The 22,699-nt window shown below is 35.9% G+C and overlaps 2 protein-coding genes across 2 annotated transcripts; one reads left to right on the forward strand and one right to left on the reverse strand.

Annotated features, from left to right (window-relative positions):
* Positions 1–13,149: 13,149 nt before the first annotated feature.
* LOC145120237 (zinc finger CCCH domain-containing protein 14-like) lies at positions 13,150–15,453 on the forward strand. Its single transcript, XM_079056053.1, has 3 exons — positions 13,150–13,364; positions 13,723–13,783; positions 14,355–15,453. The coding sequence occupies exons 1-3, from the start codon at positions 13,286–13,288 to the stop codon at positions 15,139–15,141; spliced, it is 927 nt and encodes a 308-aa protein (XP_078912179.1). The 5' UTR covers positions 13,150–13,285; the 3' UTR covers positions 15,142–15,453.
* Positions 15,454–15,793: 340 nt separating this feature from the next.
* On the reverse strand, positions 15,794–21,372 carry LOC145120693 (Noc2p family). Its single transcript, XM_079056492.1, has 11 exons — positions 21,241–21,372; positions 21,003–21,127; positions 20,397–20,459; positions 19,756–20,313; positions 18,538–18,840; positions 17,483–17,812; positions 16,998–17,204; positions 16,812–16,898; positions 16,635–16,729; positions 16,391–16,516; positions 15,794–16,309 (listed from the first exon to the last, which is right to left on the reverse strand). The coding sequence occupies exons 1-11, from the start codon at positions 21,257–21,259 to the stop codon at positions 16,018–16,020; spliced, it is 2,205 nt and encodes a 734-aa protein (XP_078912618.1). The 5' UTR covers positions 21,260–21,372; the 3' UTR covers positions 15,794–16,017.
* Between the last annotated feature and the right edge of the window lie 1,327 nt (positions 21,373–22,699).

Consider the following 22,699-nt stretch of genomic DNA (forward strand, 5'->3'; position numbering starts at 1 on the left):
AGATTGAGGATGTGTACGGCTGTCTCTAAGGCATACCCCCAGAAGTGAATAGGAAGCGAAGCACGACTCATCATAGAACGAACCATGTCTAACAAGGTTCGATTACGCCTCTCAGCTACACCATTTAACTGTGGTGTCCTAGGAGGAGTTAATTGTGAGACTATCCCACATTCTTTCAGATAGTCGTTGAACTCGATACTAAGATACTCCCCGCCTCTATCGGATCTAAGTACCTTTATCTTCCTGCCCAATTGATTTTCGACCTCATGCTTAAACTCTTTGAACTTTTCAAAGGTTTCTGACTTATGTTTGATTAAGTAGATATAGCCATATCTGCTATAATCATCAGTGAAAGTCACATAGAATCGATTAACATCCCTTGTAGTTGATCTGAAGGGCCCACACACATCTGTGTGTATGAGATCCAACAGACCTTCACCTCTTTCACAAGACCCTGTGAATGGTGATTTTGTCATCTTTCCCAAAAGACAAGATTCACACATATCATCTGATTTTAGGTCAAATGATTCCAACACTCCATCCTTTTGGAGTTGGGCTATGTGTTTCTTGTTAATGTGTCCAAGACGACAATGCCACAAGCATGCCTTGTCTACACTATTAGACGAGTCAATATTAAATACACTATTTCCTAAGCTATCAACACAAGTCACTGTTTCATACACATCATCACAAGGCAAAGCTTCAAATACAAAAACACCATTCTTATAAACAGAAATTGAACCATTCAAATCATTAAAAGAATATTTAAAACCTTGTCTGAATAATGCATGAAATGAAATAATGTTTCTCTTCATCTCAGACGAATAGCAACAATTTAATAAATCTAATCTAACATCATTACTAAGCAAAAGTTGATAAACTCCGATCTTGGTCACTGGTGAAGACTTCTTGTTTCTCATGATCAAGTTTATCCTTCCTCGCTCTATCTCCTCACTTTCTTTTAGCCCCTGTAAATCAGAACAGATGTGAAAACCACATCTTGTATCAAGGACCCATGAACGAGAAGATAATGAGTTATTAGAAGAAATAGTGTAAATACCTGCTGAAGATGGCTTCGCTTTGCCATCTTTGATGTCCTGCAGATATTTTGGGCAGCTTCTCTTCCAGTGCCCTTTGTCATTGCAATAAAAGCAATCTACATCTTTTGGATCAGAAACATGGGGAATGGTAGCACTGGGCTTAGCCTTTGGGCCATTACTAGATGACCCGGCTTGAGCCTTGTTCTTCCAGTTTTGCTTAGGAGGACCTTTCCTCTTTTTCCTCTTTCCCTGTCCAATAGCCAAGACAGGGGCACTTGCAGGAGTGGAGGCTATACTTTTACCCTTCATCCCTGCTTCAGCTGTCTGCAACACGTTATGCAATTGGGCCAGTGTCTGCTCAGTGTTGTTCAAATGGTAAGTTAGAATAAACTGACCATAACAATCAGGTAATGAGTTCAAGACCATGTCAATGGCCAATTCCTCATCAAAGTGAATGTTGAGCTTGACCAAACGCTCTTTGTAGCGTTGCATTCTTTTCACATGAGACACAACCAACTCCCCTTCTTTCATCTTGCAAGCCATGAGTGACTTGACTACTTCAAACTTTTCTTGACGAGCTCGCTTATGGTACTTCTCCATAAGGTCCTTGTTCATCTCAAAGGGCCAGTAGTCCTCATAGTACCTCTGCAGTTCTGGGGACATGGTTGCGACCATGATGCATGCCACTTTGGTAGCATCATCATAATGTTTCTTGTAGGCAGCATATTCTTCAGGAGTAGCTTTAGACTCATCAAGCTCTTTGAGCTCCTTTTCAAGGACATATTCTTTGTCCTCAAATCGAAGTGCGATCTTGATGTTACGCATCCAATCGTTATAGTTAGAGCCATCCATAACGACTTTGGAGCAAATGTTGAGCAAAGAGAAGTTGTGGTTGGAGGATGATGAAGCAGAAGTTTTTCCAGGAGTAGACATCTGAAAGGAAAGAAAGTTTTAGTTAGATTTCAAGATACCTCAATATAATAACCCAAAGATATAATATTAAGGTTAGGATCCAACTATGAAGATTCACAACTTAGAAATGGGATGCCGAGATCCAAGTGTAAATTTCATAAAGGTAGGTGAATGACGATTCACCAATTCCACCATTAGACGAAATAAACGAAGTGAAATTCCTAATTCTTTTGAGATACATTGAAACTATTCAATTGCATGTTTTAATCTCAGATTATGCTCTTCTATTTGTGACTGGGATGCCGAGGATCACAAACAAGATGTGAATAGCCATGCAAATGTGCTTGGTAACCTCATTGTCTTTATCATTAACTATTGATGTGCTGGTAAACCACACACGCTCCATCAAAATGACAATTATGAGATACCCATTACTACTCTTTATTAATGCCTTTTAGTGTGCTGGTTAACCACACACGCTTCACTAACGACCAATAAAGCATAATGTGCAATTTCATGGATTAGCATACTTTTCACATTTTTCCTAAAGTAACTACAGTTGGGATTTTGTAAAATAATGTTCTAGTACTTTCTTTAATAACATTATACTTTTAATGAGATGTAGTTGTCCTATCAAACCCGTTCTGCTAACGACCCTCCACTAATCAAGGAAGCGGTGGGTGAGAGTGGACACCCATTCAACTACCATTTTATAGGCAGTTTCCTTATACCCCCCTTATAGACTAGCTTCGTGAATGAGACATACTAGCGATTTGACTTACCATATTCTTATACATATATAATATTAAACTTTTAATTATAATACATATATAAGGTGTGTTTTAAACTTTTTAAAACTTTGAGGTTTATATAAATTTCGAAAAATTAAACTATTAATTTAAATTTAAAATAAACCAAAGAACTAGATTTAATAATTATCTATTAATTAACTTTTAATTAATTTATTAAATTTTGTAAGGATTATCTAATCAAATTAAACAATTAATTTAATCCTAATCCTTATCCCTCTAGATTTCGAAAATTAGGGTAAAAGATAATTTCCTTATTTTTCTCAATTATCTAATTAGGCAATAATTATCCAATCAAGTAATAATTATCCCAAATAAGATAAAACCCTAAAATAACAAGCAAATTTCGAAATTCAAGGGAGGAGGCTAGGGTTTTCCAAAACCCTAACCCTAATTTCGATTAGGGTTCATGGAGGCTAGGGTTTTTCGAAAAACCCTTTGAACCAAAAACCCTAAAAACGGAAATTTTGGCCTTTAGGGTTTAATGGCTATAAACCCTAATTTGCAATTAAACTATTATAGCAATTCAATTTAAAACAAACAATGGCTCTGATACCACTGATGAGTTTTAGGTAAAACAAATAAACTAGAAAAAACAATTCCTAAGTTCACATGCAACCTACTTTGGATCTATGTTTTAACTATTGAACATATAACTTTGAATTGCAAACAAGAACCCTAGAGGAGAGAGGCTAATTTCGAAATTAACAAAATAGGGTTTTAGAATTACATACCTTTCAGTTGTTATAGCAAACAATTGTTAATCCTCTTGAACTTGATCTTCTTGGAAGCCTAGCACCACAAATGTAATGCCTCTAATGGAATCACACCCAAGAACTAGCAAGAAGGAAACTTGAAGGAGAGAGGGTAGGGTATGCAAAAATCGGCCTAGGGTTTCTTCCAAGGTAGGAGTGGCCGATTTTAGGAGCTGGGAGGCTCCTTATATAGTTGAGGGATCTAGGGTTTAGGGAAAACCCTAATACTCCTTTGCTTGGGGCCTAAGCTAATCCAAAGGCCTTATCCAAAGCCCCTTGGACGAAATCCTTAGGGTTTCCCCTATAGATTTCGTCCACCTCCTTCCAAGGAGGTTCTGGAGCCTTCCACTCAACTATTAGATAATTGCAAACTAGTCCCTGCAATTTATAATTAATACTTTTAACCCCAAAATTAATTCTGATTAATTTCTGGCTAACTATTAATTAAACATAATGATTTCTAATTAATATATTAATCTTTTAACATATTAATAAATCATTTATATTAATTTATTAATCTTATAAATTAATATCTCTCCTTTCATAATTTCCTTGTCCAGTTGCTAGGTTGAGGGCAACCCAAAAGGACTGTGTTGCTATCAATTCAAGTACATACCAATTATAGTTATGGGCTTAGACACCTAATCCAACAGGATCTAGCTTGTGGGATGAATATGGCTTTAACCACGGATAACAGAGGCAACGAAAACTTCTTAATTTTTAATAATTTGGAGCAGTACCAAAAAGTTTGAAATATGGTGAAATATTGTTGAGAGTTGGAGTGGGAAGCTGGTTAATAAGATATGTGGCAGTGGCTAGAGCATGAGGCCAATATGCCAGGGGTATGTGGGCATGCGTCAGTAAAGACAATCCAGTTTCAACAATGTGACGATGACGTTGTTCCACATAACCATTGTGTTGTGGAGTATGTGGAGGAGAAGTTAGATGAGATATTCCATTTAATGTCAAGTATGGAGTCAATTTTTCATACTCACCACCATTATCTGAGAGATTTGATGATTTTACAATCAAAGTATTTTTCAATAAGAGCCCTAAATCGGATGAAAACATCAAATGTGTTAGATTTCTTTTTCAATGGATAAAACCACACATATTTTGTAAAGTGGTCGACAAAGATGACATAGTATTTGAATTTATCAAGAGATAGTATAGGCGAAGTCCAAACATCTGAATAAATGAGTTCCAAGGGAGCATTTGAGGCTAAAGATGAACAAGAGAAAGGTAATTTGTGACTTTTATTCAAATTGAAAGAATTACAATAAGACATCAAAAAATCAGAAATTGCTAGATTAAAACTAGAATTTAGACCTAAGAACAGATAATGAAGGGTGACCAAGACGATGGTGCCAATCATGTTTGGGTAGTTTGAGAGACATAAGGACTTGGGGTGAACTTGGACTCCATTCATAAACACCGACTCTAGTTGGACCTTGTATGAGTGTTGTGCCCTTCAAAAGCTCCTTGACACGAAAAAGAGAGGGTAAGAACTCAATACTACTGTTATTCGCACGAAAAAAATTGAGATACAAATATAGATGGGACATGCAAGACATTCAAAAAGTGAAATTTTGTAGAAAGAGTAGCGAGAGAGAAATAACCTGTAACATTCCGTTTAAAATTTAATAAATAATAAATTTAAATAAATAAATAATAATTTAATAAATAAATAAAATTAAATAAATCAATAATAATTAAATAAATAAAATGAATAAATAATAACCTTAAAGCAGTAATAATTGACCAGTGTTAGCAGGGGAGTTGAATGTTATAATTTTAGGAATTTGAAGTCTAAATTGTATCAGTTGGACTTGAAATGTAAAGAAATTCATGAAACAAGGTCTGTTTGGTAATTTATGTACTTGAATTGAGAAAAATGGATGTGGGAGGGACTGAAAGTAAAATTTTAGCAGAAGTTGATAAGAGACGGGTTAATACCCGTCACCCTTCCATCTCCCCTTCATTTTTGAATCGCACCCATCACAAACCCTAACCCTAAACGATCTCAGTCGACGCCATCATCCACCCTCTGCTGCGCCGAACCATCGCTGCTCCTACCGCCGGCGACGTCGAGGATTTTTAGGAGGATCCGTCAAGACCGGAGAGGGACGCTGCCAACCCCCTATCCGCTATGGTGAACCACCAAGCCGACGCCGCCGCTGCTACTGACGACGACGAACCACGAGCTGACGTACGAACCTTTCTCGTCTCCACCTCCGTTCTATTTTGCTATTCCGTTGCCGCCACCTGCCGCCGCATGGGTAGCTGTGTTTGTTTGTAATTTCATATGTGTATGTGTTTCAGCTTAGGTCGATGTGTGTGTACGGGTTTCAGTTGGGGTCGTGGTGTGGGTGTGTTGTTTGGCTGGAAAATGCAAGGGGCCACCATGGTGGCTACCGCCCGTGATGCTCTTTCTGCCGCCATTTCCGTTTTTCTACCACCATCAGCCACCATATGTGGGTGGTTGTGTGCGTTTATTAGTGTGTGTGTGCCACGTGTATGTATGTGGTGTGTTGTTGTTAATGTATTGGTGTGTGTTTGCTTGACCTGGAACCAAAAGAGAACCCACCGCCACCACCTTGAGGTGGTGGCTGCCACTTCCTGCCGCCGTCGGCCACCATTTTTGGTGGTTGTATTGGGATTTTCTTATTTTTTTGGTGCTAGTGTGTGTGTTGTAAGAAATTGTGTATGTATTGGATTGTTGGAATATTACTCAAACCGCCGCCGTGTGCGGGTGGCTACCGCCTCCTGCCGCCATGGACCTCCGCCGACCACCACTGCCCGAGGTGGCAGTGGGTGGTGCCCAATTTATTAATTATATATTTATTTATTTAAATAGATAATCTATTAAATTCAGGGGTTGGAAACCCTAATTAGGGTTTAGAAAACCCTAATTTTGGAGTTAGTCGGGACCGACATTAAAACTATTAATTAAACCTAAAATAATACTTAATAATTCTCCACAATTAACTTAATTAACTTGATGCAATATTGGACTTAATGGATTAAGTCCTTAATGGGTTAAGTGAAGAACACTAACCCTAGTTATCATTTTATGTAAAAACCCTAGAATCGAGGAGCTTTATTTTAGGTAATAATCGGGCGTGTATTTGGGTTGTTGACTGGATTATTATTTCACCCGAAAACAACTAAGTCAAACCTTAATGAATCATACCTTTAAGTGATTAAGTCCTTAATGGGTTAAGTGTTCCTACTTAACCCTAATCGTCATTTCATGTGAAACTCTAATCGTCATTTCATGTGAAATGGTCACTGTTGCAAGTGACTCTGACCTATGATCGGGTATTGACTCAAGTATCTTCCTGTAGGTGATTGGAAGTGAGTTGAAGCTGGTAGAATCATTCATTGCTATAGTGGGTTTTGCACGCACATCGAGGTGAGTTTCGCCTCATTGTACCCGTGGGTCGAAGGCACCAATATCGGCTCATTAGTATTGATTATCTGCTAGTAGAGGGATGCCCTAGGGACTGTATATAGTCATGCAGGATAGACTGATGACTCTTGATCTAAGCTCTCTTACCTGTTGCTTGTTTGGTTATGGTTTTAGAGTAGGATCACCTGTCCGGGTAACTATCTCACCTCTGAGTATATACGGTTATGCATTCCTTGGATTGTTGATATTTAGTATGTTGTTATGCTGTGGTGATCTATTAGATATGTGTTCTGGTATTGAGTATGTTGTTATGCTGTAGTGACCTACTAGATCTGTGTTCTAGTATTGAGTATGCTGATATGATGTAGTGATCAGTTAAATCTGTCTCCTGGTATTGATTCTGTTGCTTTGTGGTAATAACCTATAGAACTGTATGTTATTTGTGCTTGCTGGTTATCATCTATGGAGTGCCCTTAGGGACTGTCGGTGGTTATGTAGGATAGCCTAAGAACTCTTGGTCTAGGCTCTTTTGCATGTTCCTTGTTTGGTTGTGGCTCTAGAGTAGGACTATCTATTTGGGTGGCTATCACACCTCTGGTTACTTATGGTTACACCTTCTATGGGGTTAGCTGGTGGCGGGACTGTATGTAGTGAGAGGATTAGTAGGCAGTAGTGAGTTGTATGATTGTTGTTTCTTGTATTATGTGCCTATTTGATCATGATTGTTTATATGTCGACATATTGTGTTTGGTTGGGTTAAGGTGGTCCTACTTTGTGCGGTAGGCCAAGATACCTGGTGCGGGTCGGCTGTAAGCCGTAGGCACAGAGGCTCGGGAGGAGCGGTAGGGTTGAGGCGGTAGGCCAACAAACCCTAGGTATTCCAACCCGATGGTTGATTGGACCCGACATATTGGTATTCCATCCCGAGGCTGATTGAGCCAATATTCTTATGATATGAGGGTATTCCATCCCGAGGATGACTGGACCCATCATGGACATGTCTGGTATTCCAGCCCGAGGCTGATTGAGCCAGGCATGGGTATTTGTGTTTATGCTTGTTTTACGTGGGGGTATTTTGGGGGGAAACTCACTAAGTTTTATGCTTACGGTTTCAGTTCATTATTTCAGGTGCTTCTGATGATTTTGGCAAGGCGAATGCGTGACCGTACACATCCTCGGTTTTACAAAAGATTGGGTCTTCGGAAACTCTGATTTTCAATTAATGTTGAGAACACTATTTTTGTAAACATTTTATTAGTAAAAGGATCGTTTTGAAAAGTTTAAAATTTGTTGAAATTTCTGGGGCGTTACATAACCAGTGTTTTAGATAGGAAGAGTGCAACCATCACCAATTACAAGTTCTTCAGTATTATCATATGGGGCATGGAGAGACAAATTTGCATGGTCATTTGTAACATGATGAGAGGCACCGTTGTCTAGTAACTAGGAGTTTGACTGAGGTAAGTTAACTGTTGCAGCATGAGCTTGAGGAGCTCGAAAAGGTGATTGGGAGCCCTTTGTTGCAGAATGAACAGGAACTGCAGTGGGTACTTGAATAGCAGGAAAATGACTCTTGAAGACTGTACATTGACTAAGAGAGTGACCTTGCTCGCGACACCATTGACACTTACCAAGATAGGGGCATGGTTGGCGTGGATCCTAGGTATTATTGTGAGTTTGTGAATTCCAAGATGAAGCTGACTGATTTCCATGAGAGTTGGAAGCCCGAGTGTGATTTTGAGTGAGGTTCACAGTAGCAAGAAATGTCAGGGGAGAAACTTTGGCGGAAGCAGTGAGTTCTTTGGTGATCAACTTCTCATGAAGTTCTTCAAAAGATATTGTAGTATCACGAGCATTTACTGCATCAATAACAGATCGATATTGTTCATAATCAAGACCAAGCAATACCTTATCGATAATGTCCTCATGATCCATCGGTTTTCCCATTGAAGTTAATTGATCTGTGCATTGTTTGATAGATTGCATATACTCTGTGATAGATTGGTTGGAGTGAGTGATCTGGCTGAGATTACTTTTGATTTGCTTGAAGTGACCCCTTGAGGGATTAGCATAGGTTGCAGCAAGAACTTTCCATGCCTCGTGAGCAGTGTTGGTCTGAGATATGAGATGCACAAGATTTTGAGAGAGGGTGCCAACAATTGCACCAAATACCAGACAATCTTGACGGAACCAAGTGAGAGCCTCTGGGTTAGCCACAGAAGCACTATTGACTGTGATTGAGGCTGAAGGCGATTTGTGGCTGCCATCTACAAACTTCCACAAATCATAGCCTAGGAGTGTTTCTTGGAGTTGAGTTTTCCACACAACATAGTTTACAGAGGTTAATTGAATGGAGTTATGGATTTGTATATTGGTAAAAGGTTTGGTAGGTTCTGTGTTGTTGGGGATGATTGTATCAAACATGATGTTGTTTGAAAAAAAAAAGGTTAGGATCGTCTTAGCTCTAATACCATATAAGTGTTATGGAAGATTTTAAATACTTCATATTAAACAGAGATTGCCTTTAAATAGGCAGCGTAGCTATCTAGAATTTACATAGTGGATGTGATGATCCAAAACAAACTTGCTAAAGATAAGCTAATAAACAGGAAACAAAAACTAACTACATTGACTAAGCTATCTATTGGAATATACAACAACGTGAATATTTAGAATATTCAAGATATTCTAATTATTCCTTAATACTTACGCCGGGCGTGCATTGAGCGTAAGTCATTAAAAGGTAACACGAATGCTTTTAAGTATACTGGGCGTACTCAAGGGGTACACAAGGCGTACACGGCTGATCTGCAAACCTTGAAACTGGGGTGTTGATCCCTATTTAAACACCTTAACCCTCATAAATCCCTTCCACCTTCAACCTCCATCCTCCCAAACAACCCCTTGTAAACCCTAATATTCATTTGAGAGTTTTTGAGCTATTTGAGTGTTTTCTGTTCATCTTTGAAGGAAAAAGATCATTTGAGTGCACTTGGGAAGCTTCAAGCCTTGTGGATATGGACATTTCATCTCTTTAGCAACCTCCAGAAGGTATAAAGTTCTGAACTTGATGAATACTTCACTATATCTTGTTAGTTCTAAGGTTCTTGTGCATTTTGGTCTCATAATCTTGGTCTAGTTGAGTATGAGGTACTCCAGACCTAGCCTTTTCGAATGTTTTGAAGTGCATGGAGTCATAAAAATATTATCTTGATCCTTTCCTTTCATCCATGTATGAGTATTGGGGCTTAGAATCTTGTGATATGTTAGGGTTTGTAGATTTGGACATTTCCTAATCATGAAAAGTCATAAAGTTGGAAACTTTATGATGAAGGAGGTTATTCCAGGTTATATATGAGATTTGGATGTAAGGAATTAAGTGAATAAGCACTTAATGAGGATATTTGAATCTGACTGAGTACGTAGGGTGTACCATAGAAGTATACAACACGTACTGTATTGAAGACATGTAATTTGGGCAGACACTCTTTGTGTCATGCGTAGATATTAGAGATGCAAGTTTGACCCGTGGATTCGGGTACCCGTGGGTATCCGACCCTAACGGATCGGGTATTACCTGTCTTAACGGGTAATGGGACGGGGGTGGAGCTTAAATTACATACCCGAAGCGAGGACGGGTATGACACTATCCTTCCTGTTACATACCCGATTATATATATATATATATATATATATATATATATATATATATATATATATATATATATATATATATATATCGAAAATCTTCAACCCATTAAATTCAATTTAATAGTTACTGTTTTCCAAAGTTTCACATAAGCACACACGATGGCATGCTCCGACTTTTCAATTCTCCAGGCTTCACCATTCACCCTTTAGGAGATAACTTTACTATCTTCCTAATCCCTTTTAATATACAATCGTATTTATTCCTCCAAGATTAAAGTTAGTCACGAGTTATTGTCTCTTCAGTTTTCTCGCCAACACCACTAGCTTCACAATCTCCAAGCAATTCAAGGAGTCAAGACTTCAACTCCTCGAGACTTAAGTCGGAAGAAGCTCGATTTTCTTGATTCAAGTCTCAAAAGCCAAGCACTCAAATATTCAACTCGATTTTTCTTTCTTTGACTCTTTTTCTGCACTCGATTTCGTTGTTCTTGTTTTCTTCTAATGTTATTGTTTCGATTATCCTGTTATTTCTTCGATTTTTTTGTGGATTTTGTTGAAATAATCGAACATTTTTGGCTATTAAATAACTTTTTTTTTTGAATTGTGATATCATTTATTCATCTGATTTTTATATATGTATGTATTGTATATATGTATCATATGAATGGTTGAATGGCTAAGTGGTTATTAAATGTATGTCGCATCTATATAACGAATGACTGAATGGCTGAATGTATATCGATTTTAGTTATTACCGAATGATCGAATGGTTATAGAATGTATGTATAGCTGAGTGGTTATCGATTTCTTTTTAATATGATCTTATTGCTTCGAATTTCTTTTGTAAATTGATGTGATCTTATTTTTGTGTCATTTTCATGTATGTATAATCTGTATCATCTAATACTCTATCAGTTGCATGTATGTATAATCTGTATGACTATTAAATTTCTTCTTAATTGTGATATCATTTGATATATAGATTTAAAGTTTCACATAAGCACACACGATGGCATGCTCCGACTTTTCAATTCTCCAGGCTTCACCATTCACCCTTTAGGAGATAACTTTACTATCTTCCTAATCCCTTTTAATATACAATCGTATTTATTCCTCCAAGATTAAAGTTAGTCACGAGTTATTGTCTCTTCAGTTTTCTCGCCAACACCACTAGCTTCACAATCTCCAAGCAATTCAAGGAGTCAAGACTTCAACTCCTCGAGACTTAAGTCGGAAGAAGCTCGATTTTCTTGATTCAAGTCTCAAAAGCCAAGCACTCAAATATTCAACTCGATTTTTCTTTCTTTGACTCTTTTTCTGCACTCGATTTCGTTGTTCTTGTTTTCTTCTAATGTTATTGTTTCGATTATCCTGTTATTTCTTCGATTTTTTTGTGGATTTTGTTGAAATAATCGAACATTTTTGGCTATTAAATAACTTTTTTTTTTGAATTGTGATATCATTTATTCATCTGATTTTTATATATGTATGTATTGTATATATGTATCATATGAATGGTTGAATGGCTAAGTGGTTATTAAATGTATGTCGCATCTATATAACGAATGACTGAATGGCTGAATGTATATCGATTTTAGTTATTACCGAATGATCGAATGGTTATAGAATGTATGTATAGCTGAGTGGTTATCGATTTCTTTTTAATATGATCTTATTGCTTCGAATTTCTTTTGTAAATTGATGTGATCTTATTTTTGTGTCATTTTCATGTATGTATAATCTGTATCATCTAATACTCTATCAGTTGCATGTATGTATAATCTGTATGACTATTAAATTTCTTCTTAATTGTGATATCATTTGATATATAGATTTAGAAATGTTATTTTCCTTTATTTTTTTTACTGAACGGGTATTTATCGGGTTGTCCGTATCCGGCGGGTATATTTTTACCTGCACCCGTCGGGGATTAGACGAAGCGGGGACGGGGACGGGGACGGGTATTGCAGTATCCGTCAATATCCGCCCCCGTTTGCATCCCTAGTAGATATGGAGTATGCACGGCGTACTCAACCTCAACCTGACTTGGAACTTTGACTTTTGAATTTTGGCATTGACCATTGACTTTTGACTAAGTTTTACTTAGGTTATTTTGGGTAAATTGAATATTGGATTGAGATTAGGCCCCTGTTTATTGTATACGTGACCTGTAGAGACATTATTTGGAGCAGTGATCAGTTCAGCTATCTTTCAGACTGTTAGGTGAGTTTTCCTCACTGTACTTGTGGGTCGAAGGCACCAATATCGGCCCACTAATCTCATAACGAAACTAATTTCACAATAATAATACTTCTCCACACCTCATTAAATAAAAAGACAAAATAATAATAAAAAAAAATACAATGTCATGAAAAAGACAAACTAATGTTCTCTTTGTTTATCCTTGAAATCGTAATGTTTTTCCCAAAATAAAATATTTAAAACAGGTGGAATTTTAACATTTAATCTCTTATTGCAAGTGTCTGGTAAAGCCCAATATATGATTGGTTTCATTTAAGGCCCATATAAATGTTAATTAAAAGTAAAAAACGACGACTTTGACCAATCACTCTACTAAATCTACACGTTCTAGATCTCTATCATTTTCCCCCTTTTTCAAGCCCCTTCGCCCTCTGCAAACCCTAACCGATCTTCATCACTCTCCCACTTTCCCCCTTGTAACCTAACTCTCTGCAACGATTCGCCATGGAATTCGGCCTCGCTAGAAAACGAGGGAGGCCAGCTGGTTTGAATGGCAACGGTGGATTCAAGAAATCCAAACAAGGTAACATCGAATCTCTCTTCTTCAATCTAGATCTAGGGTTTCGATAATGTTTAATGCTTGAAGATTTCCTTTTCCCATTCGATCTCCCGTCTAGTTTTTTCATTTTAAATGTAGTACCTATGTGGAACTGTCATTCAAACAAGTTGTTCAATATTCATCGTCGAATAATTTCTTTTTCTTCTTTCTAGCGTTCGAGCTTTCGTTCAACGAAGTTAAATAACTTATTAAGTCGTTGTCCGAAGAGAAATTGTCGAGTGTGAGAGGAATTAATTAATGATAAGCTCTTAGAGCAGAGCGTCTGCAACTTTGTAAATCTTGAAATTACAACTGAGATAAAATAATTAATGTGATGTAACAGACACGGAGTCGTTTCAATCTGGTTTAGGAAGCAAATCGAAGCCATGCACAAAGTTTTTCAGGTTTAAATTCTAACTTGGCTAAAATCAATCTTGTAAATTAAATTATTCATATATTGTAATGCTTATTAATTTCATGAAAATTACACGGCACAATTAAAATATGTATCATCTGGACTAATGGCTTGGAAATCTAAAGTTTTGATACAGGTTATATGATATGATATCTACACACATAATCAAGATAACAACTACCATCATAACAAGGAGTACAGAACAGAACTACAGAAATCATCGTTTCATGAAAGAAACATTAATTCCAATCTTTAATACATCTTAATACTTCAAATTTTTATTTTCAATATCATATTATCATCTATGGCCATGATACAGGGAAATTCGTATTTGGAAACTAAAATTACACGTTATATACATAACATATAAAGCTCAATACATCATATCAAAGGTTTACCTTTCTTAATAATACTTCTAGATAATTACATTGATTTTGGTTTATATTGCACTTAATTTACATAGAACTAACACAGGGGCATAATAGTCATTTTAGTTTTGACTTTTGACTTTTGACTTTTGACACAACATTCTCTATTCTGTTTTTTATTTTGATATGCAGCACATCTGGATGCCCATTTGGCGAAGGGTGTCATTTCTTGCACTATGTTCCTGGAGGTTTGAAAGCTGTAAACCAAATGACTGGCGGCAACCACCCGGCGCTACCACCAACCGCCAGACCACCTGTCCTCCCGCCATCCTTCCCGGACGGGTCATCACCGCCAGCTGTCAAAAGCCGCCTCTGCAACAAATTCAACACCGCAGAAGGCTGTCGATTTGGTGACAAGTGTCATTTCGCCCATGGTGAATGGGAACTCGGGAAACCAACCGCCCCATCTCACCACGAAGACCCACGCGCCATGGCTAGATTTGGCGGCGGTGGTGGGCGGAATGATTTCAATCCGGCGGCAAACAACGCCGCCGCCGCCAGTTTTGGCGCCTCTGCAACCGCCAAAATCAGTGTCAACGCGTCACTAGCGGGAGCTATTATTGGAAAAAGCGGAGTCAACTCTAAGCAAATTAGTCGGTTGACTGGAGCAAAATTGTCAATAAGAGATCATGAATCGGATCCGAATTTGAGAAATATTGAATTGGAAGGGACTTTTGATCAGATTAAACATGCGAGTCAAATGGTGCGTGAGCTTATTGTGAATATAAGTTCGGCTTCTGGACCACTGCCGCCACAAAAGAGCTTTGGAAAGGCGGGTGGTGGTGGTGGTGGTGGTGGTGGTCCGGCGGGGAATTTTAAGACGAAGCTTTGCGAGAATTTTGCGAAAGGGACTTGTACTTTTGGGGAGAGGTGTCATTTTGCTCATGGGGCTGAAGAGTTGCGTAGTTCTGGAGCTTGATTTTGAGGATTTTTTTAGAACATATGATGTTTTGGGGTATCTGAGATGTTGATTGTTGAGGATAGTTGTGAGTTTTTAAAGTTGGTATTAGGTTTTTTTTGTTTCAGATTTTTAGAAAAAAAAAAAAAAAAGTTGTTAAAATTTGGATTGATGTATTGGTGTGTTGTTGCGTTGTGTCACATGGTTAAGGATGGGATGAGGGTAAAAAATGGTAGTTCTAAAGAGATCAGGATTGCAAACGGTTGGTTATAACTTATATTTGTCTGAAACGTTTTAATTTGAGATTAAGATATTAAGTCTATAAATTGGAAATGTAAGTTGGAAAAATATACCTTTTACTTTTTATCTATATTAACAAGGTATTTATATTTTCTTCCCCAAAACACAAACATTCTTATATATCATTTTTGCCATAATTACAATGTTATTTTGTTTTTGTGATCAATAAAAGCAAAAATACTTTTCTTTCTTAATAAGAGCCAAGCAAGTTATCTTTCTCTATCCATATGAGTACTATTATTAGTAAAGAAACAAATAAAAATTTTGACGTTAATTATGAGTATGATTAGTGGCTGTGTTTTTGCCATTAAGAATAAAGAAAACAAACATTAATAGCAAAAGCCAAATACAAACCCAATGAGAATCAACTGTCTTTTAAAGGATAAAAAAAAACTAGTGTTAATGACCAAAAAAACTACACTGTTACTCAACTTACACTTCAACTTCTGTTCGATTCAAAGCTCAAAAGTCAAAATTGCAGGATCTCAATCCCCAAATAAACATAATAAAAAAAAAAAAAAAAAAAGTTGCACCATAATCAATAAGATTCAGATGCATAACAACAATATCATGATATCATGCTATAAATAATTTTTTCTAGTTTGCCTTGTTTCTTTTCTTAGACCTATTCTTGGTTCTAAAATTTCCCTTTCTTTTTGACGATTTTCCAGACCCCTTCTTGTGTTGTGTTTTTGCTTTTGCTTTAACATCTTCTGTTTCAATAGGATTCTCATCATCACTCAGCTCTTCTTCTTCTTCTTCTTCATCTGAACTAAGAACAAAATCCTCCACAACATCTTCATCAGTAGCACCCTTTTTCCCAACACCTTTCTGCTTCTGTCGCTTCTTTTCCTTTTTATCCTTTTCATCCTCTTCAAGATTCTTCGCCCTATAAAAAAAACAATTCGTGTTTTTAAACACAAGTAAAATGATAGAAAGAGATCAAGAAAGTTAGAAAAAATAAACATACTTGCGATCACCACTTGGTAACCATGTAGAACTAAAGACAGCAGCACCATCAACATTCACATCATCATCATCATCATCTTTACGTTTCTTTTTACCAAAGATTGATACTTTTTCACCCACAATTATACTGAAAAAAACATACCCCAAATCAATTTCATATAAATCTTTTATATTATATGTAGATACAAATATAATTTTTTGTAAAAAATATTTAAAAAAAAAATGAAACATTTAAGTTAACAAACCTGGACTCAACCAATGAATCGTTTCTTTGTTGTGCTTTTTGACGAAGAATGGCAACGTATTTAGACAGAGGACTAACATCCTTCTTTTTCTCTTCCTGTTTCAAGTCAAACACACCATTGACTTCACATAAATATACTTTAAAAAGTCTCACACTATAGCATCAAAAATATGCAAACCTCCATAAACGATGAAGCAGAAGGATCATTTGGTAGATAAGAAATTGACATTCTCTTTTTATTAGTGAACTCAGAGTTAGCTTCAATCTGTGCATATCATAAAACAACCAAGAAAAGATATTAATCATCAAAATCAAAGCCCATTAGTTTCAAGAAACAAAATGATAATAATAAAAATTTGTTCACCTCACGAATGAATTGCCTCATTTCACACCTAAATCTCTCAACTTTTGTAGATTTACAGAAGCTTCGCATACGAACAGCTGGAATAAAAGAAAGCTCAAAGAAAGCAGGAGAATAACTCCATTGTGCTAAATGTTCAGCAAGTTCTTCAATAACACTAAAAACACATGCCTCTTGAAAAGATCGTGTCTTTATAGTCGCCTTGCTAACCTGCACATTTTCAAATCATTCAAAAATGTAAAAAGTTTGTTTTTTTATAAAGGGTAAATGCAAGAAATAGACAATTTTAAGCCAAACACTTTTTAACTTATTGACTTTTGCCACTAAAAAGCTAATCCAAACACTTTTAAAAACTCCTTTTTTCCACCTTCATAAGTCAATAAGTCCTCTTCAACTTCAAAATGAAATCTCACACACAAATAAACAAAATCAAATTGCTATTTCTTGTAATCAACCCTTTTTTCATAAAACAAAGTTGCAAAACTTACCCTTAGAACAGTTCTCAAATCAACAGCTTTTCCAACACCTCCAGTTGGAGGTTTATTCAGTTCTTTCATATCCAACATGTCAGAAAGAAGAACAGCAACTGGAATAAAGGTGTTTGTAGCATTAGCAATCTGATTCAGCATCCTAATGCATCTTAATCTTAGTGGAAGATATCGAGCAGTTGGAACTAATCTCACAACTCCAGAAATAATTTGAGTTAATGGATATGCAAGTGGCTTAAAATCAGCTTCTGATCCATATGCACAAATAGCTCCAGTCCAAAGTTGAAGACAATTCATATACTTCCATTCATAAACTTTCCTAAAGATTTCCTGTTAAAAGACCAAAATATAAAGCCTATAAGCATAATAAAACAGACCCTTTAGTGTTTTTTGTGAAAGAATTAGGGTTGAAATCATAAAAGACCTTAGATTTTGTGTTTTTTTAACGGATCTGTATTTTTTGACTGAAAAAGACCTTGTATTTTTTCATTTTTTCCGAAAAAGCCCTCAACTTTGTAATTTTTTTCCGAAAAAAATTCTTTTAAACCTAACTTTTTTAGTTTTTCTCGAAAAAAAACCCTCATATTTTACAAATTTTTTTTGGGGTTTTATGCAGAAAAGTCTCATTCTGTTGGGAAGATTTTTGATAAAGTCCTAAAAACATTTAACAGAAAAGTCCTGATTATTTTAACTTTACACGATAATCTGTCATTTCCTGTTAAAATAAAAATAAAGACTTTTTCGTTAAATTCGGCAAAATATTAAATAATCAGGACTTTTCTGTTCAAAATTATTTTTAGGACTTTATCAAAAAATAATGAGACTTTTCTGCATAAAAAAAAAGGGCCAAATTGGGAAAAACGAAAAATACAAGGTCTTTTTCAGGTAAAAAATTAAATATGAGGTTTAATCCGGAAAAAAAAAATCACAAAATATAAGCTCTTTTATGAGATTAATCCAAATACAAAACCTATAAGCATAATAAAACAGACACTGAAACAACAAGAAGTTGATTAGTGTTTTTTGTGAAAGAATTAAAGAATTTATTTGTTTACCTTTCTTTTTGTTGAAAGTGCTTCATGTAAAATCACGGATAATTGGCGAATGAAAAGAAAGGCGTGTTGATATGCAGATGGAAGATCAACTCTATAAAGCTCATTGACACAATTTCCAAGAAATTGTACTTGTTGAAGTTTGCTTGGGTTTACAAAATGACAATTTAGGACATATGCTTTGTATATTCCTTTGAAACATTCGTCTATACAATCGGATCCTAAACGAATGCATATATCTCTAAGGAATAGTAATGAAACTATTGGTAGTGCACCTCCACCAGTGCCCCAAAAATGAAGAACAACCTGTCATATAATCAGAAGAAAAGGAATTGGAATATGAAATTATTGAAATTTGTTATGTGTTTGGATGGAAGAAAATGAAATGAAATGAAACTCCATTCGATTGTGTATTTCTGTTTGATTTAAGAAAAGTATCAATGGGTTTGTGTATTTCTCTTTGATTTGTGGAATTTAGGGTTAGAAAGGGTATTTTGGTAATTTTGACATGAGGGAAATGTTTGGAATTGAATTCCATGGGTGTTAAAATGGAAGCTTGAAATCAACCAGTCAAAAAAGGGTATTTTGGTAATTTCATACTCATTTGCAAATAGTCAACTGATGGTATATTTTAGACAAAAGCACATAAAAAATCCATTCCTTTCTGTATCTCTGTTTGGTTTTGAAAAAAACTATCAAAGGGTTTGTATATTTCTCTTTGATTTGTAGAATTCTAGGGTAAAAAGGGCATTTTGGTAATTTCAACAAGTGGGAAATGCTTGGAATTGAATTCCAAGGGTGTTAAAATGGAACCTTGACATCAACCAGTTAAAAAGGGTATTTCAGTAATTTCATACTCATTTGCAAATAGCCAACTGATGATATATTTTAGTCAAAGCACATCAAAAATCCATTCCTTTGTATATCTCTGTTTGGTTTGAATAAAAAAAAAAAACTATTGAAGGGTTTGTATGTATATTTCTCTTTGATTTGTAGAATTCTAGGGTTAAAAGGGAATTTTGGTAATTTTAACAAGTGGGAAATAATTGGAATTGAATTCCATGGGTGTTAAAATAAAATCTTGGAATCAACCAGTAAAAAAAGATATTTTGGTAATTTCATACTCATTTGCAAATAGTCAACCGATGATATACTTTAGTCAAAGCACATTTATAATCCACAACAAAAAAAACAAAAGCTTGAAAACAAGAAAACACGCACCTTTATATACTTCCTTAGTAAGCTTGGAAAAGCAGCAAGAAATAAAGAAGAGTACTTCAAACGTCTCAATGTAAAAGCAATCATATCTGTATCTGTCATTTGATTCAAAACATGAAGGGCATTTCCAAGATACGCCTTCACTAAATGGTTGTAGTTTTTCCATGCTCTTGTGTTCATCAACTCAACAATCATCTCCTTCTTTCCACCCGAAAGTGGAAGCTTCAGAATTGTTCTCAAAATCCCATCCATCTCACTCAACACAAACAACAAAATCTTATTGAAAACAGGAAAAGACATTGAGCTCATCTTTGATTCACTATCATCATCACCACAATGACATGCACTCCTAAAAGCTCTCATGATTGATCGAATTGCACCTATTCTTCGTTCTTCATGAATGGTTTTAATCCATGAATCCACCATTTCACTTGTTATTGCTTTTGTGGAGGATTCTTTGTCTTTTTTTGTGGAAGATTGAGTTTCAGCTTCTTCATCTTGACCTTCATCTTGACCTTCTTGTGTGTTATCATCATCATCCATGTCTGTTTCTCCATCCTCCTATGGATGAAAAGAAAATTAGTTTACAATCTACACAGAGGATTCCTTATACATGGTATTAAAGAAGCTTATATTTGAATTACCTCATCATCGAATTCAAGAAGCTCTTTGTCGTGTTCCTTCAAGTATTCATAAAACTCTGGATCCTGTAGGGGTAAAAATGTGATTTTATCAATACTCAAATGGTTCGTAATGAAAGAAGAATCAAAATTGTTTCATAATCTGAGAATAACAACTAAAGGAACACGAGTTTTCAACATTGTTAAAGGCGTATTCATATTTGATTTCATGTTTGAAACCATAAGAAATGTAGGTTACTAGAGGGCTTAAACTATCTTATAAAGTTTACAATGTAGCCAGAGTGTAAATTATACAGACTGAAGCAGAATTTGCAATCATTAAAAAGTAATTAAGAAGGAAAACTAATATATAATCTACAGAATCTCAAATTAAAGGGGCTTGTAAACCTAACCCTAACTCCACAAACGATAATCAGTAGCAAAAAAGCTGAAGCATTAAACAAAGTTTTTTTTTATATTGTTGTTTACCCATAAAATAAACGATAATCAATAATTGCAATTTGAACTTTTTGAAGAAACTGAAGCTATTGAATAACGCTGTTGGTTATTTTTCAACCACATTAAATTGATGTTAGGGTTCTAAATCAAAAGGAATTAATTTGGGCTCACCTTTTCTGAAAGCCTTTGTAACTGGCTCTTATGCGCGTTTGCATTTTCCACAGACTTTATAGGTACTTCCTCTGTATTATCTTCCTTCTGTTCATCTTTGCCGGAAACCTTCTTCGGTTTCCTGTCTAAAATTAGCATGGAAAATAGTATGAAAAATCAGTATCATAACCTTTTTTTTACAGTAGTACAAAAGGCCAAAACACCGACGAACTTGATCAAAGTAGAATAGAGAATAAACCTTTCTTCTTCGAACCCATGTAATTTAACGCTATGTGGAGCAACGATGACGACGTTCGGAGGTAGGGCGGGTGGTGGGCTGGGAGGAGCAGCGGCGGCTGTGTTAAGCTTTGGCCTGGTGCGTGATGGAAGAGTGTGGTTATTTATGTGGGTTGGATATTTACGGAATAATATGCAAATGCCAGGGGCAGTTCTGCCATTACCATTGCTACAAAGACTATAATTCAATTTTTTATATTTTATTAAAAGAAAAACAAAAATATCAACATACTCTATGTTTTTATCTATGTTTTTATTTATGTAAATGTCACTTAGTCTTTACAACTTTTGGTTTAAATGGTCTATTATGTTTGTTTTTTTTAATAGCTTTTAAGGGATACAAAATGTTATTTTACTTATTATTAAAGCCCTTATATAAAAAGTGAAGGGGTGTGCCGGTTAACCTCGTCCTAGTCGGTAGGTAGTGTGTCACACGTCAATTAAACTTATGTCACGTAAGCCACCACCATTGCCACACATACATTATCAATAATTGAGCTTGCCCTACAAAATCTTGAACGTATTCTCTGTCGTTGTCTTCTTCCTATTTTTGTCTTATTGTTCCTCCGAAAAATCTCAAATATGGTCGTTTATATGAAGTTCGAACTTCATTTTGCTGGTATTTTTACATGATATCCCGCAAGTAGTTACGTAGGTGGAGCGGAACAACGGTTCGAAGATGTCGATTTCGCTGGAATGAACAGGAACGAGTTTGTGGTGTTTCTTGAAAGATTCACAAACGAGATGTGTGTGGATGTTTACTTTTGCATGCTCGATATTGAGTTTCATAATGTACTGAGGATATTAGATACTGAAATGGACTACCAGAAGTTCATCGAAGTAAAATATACTTGTGGTTGTGTCGTGGATGTATACATGTATCATCTTGGTGTTAATGTACATCAATGGATTACTGATGACCTAACTGAAGTTTGTAGTCCCTCAGATAACCATTCTGGTGTAGTTGAAGTTAATAAGGAAGTACCTGTTGATGGAACTTTTCAGAATGACCCAGAAGAATTGAAAGGTAATATCTACGATGATCTTGAACATGTTGATTGCATTGCTATGACTAAGACCATAAATGATGTGTTTTTGAGCAAGCTATGCCCCAAGGAGCAGTCAACCCCATACAGTCCACCTCATGAGGATCCACATGTTCAGATGGATGACAATGAGGCAAATCTTGAGGAGGTAACTACTTATAATGAAAATGTCCATTGAAAAAAAAACAAAAACTCATGTTAAGTATGCGATTTGAAAGTCCAAAACAATTAAAGCATATGTTATGTAATTACGCTATTGTTAATGGGTATCAGTTATACTACAAAAAAAATGATACTAGGAACCTTTTAGTTAACTGTTGTTTTGGGCAGTGTAAGTTTAGACTGTGGGCTTCATGGATGAGTGAAGAACATTCT

The sequence above is a fragment of the Lactuca virosa genome, chromosome 6 (genome assembly GCF_052849685.1).
Source record: "Lactuca virosa cultivar CGN04683 chromosome 6, Lactuca_virosa_CGN04683_v6, whole genome shotgun sequence".
Lineage (NCBI taxonomy): Eukaryota > Viridiplantae > Streptophyta > Magnoliopsida > Asterales > Asteraceae > Lactuca > Lactuca virosa.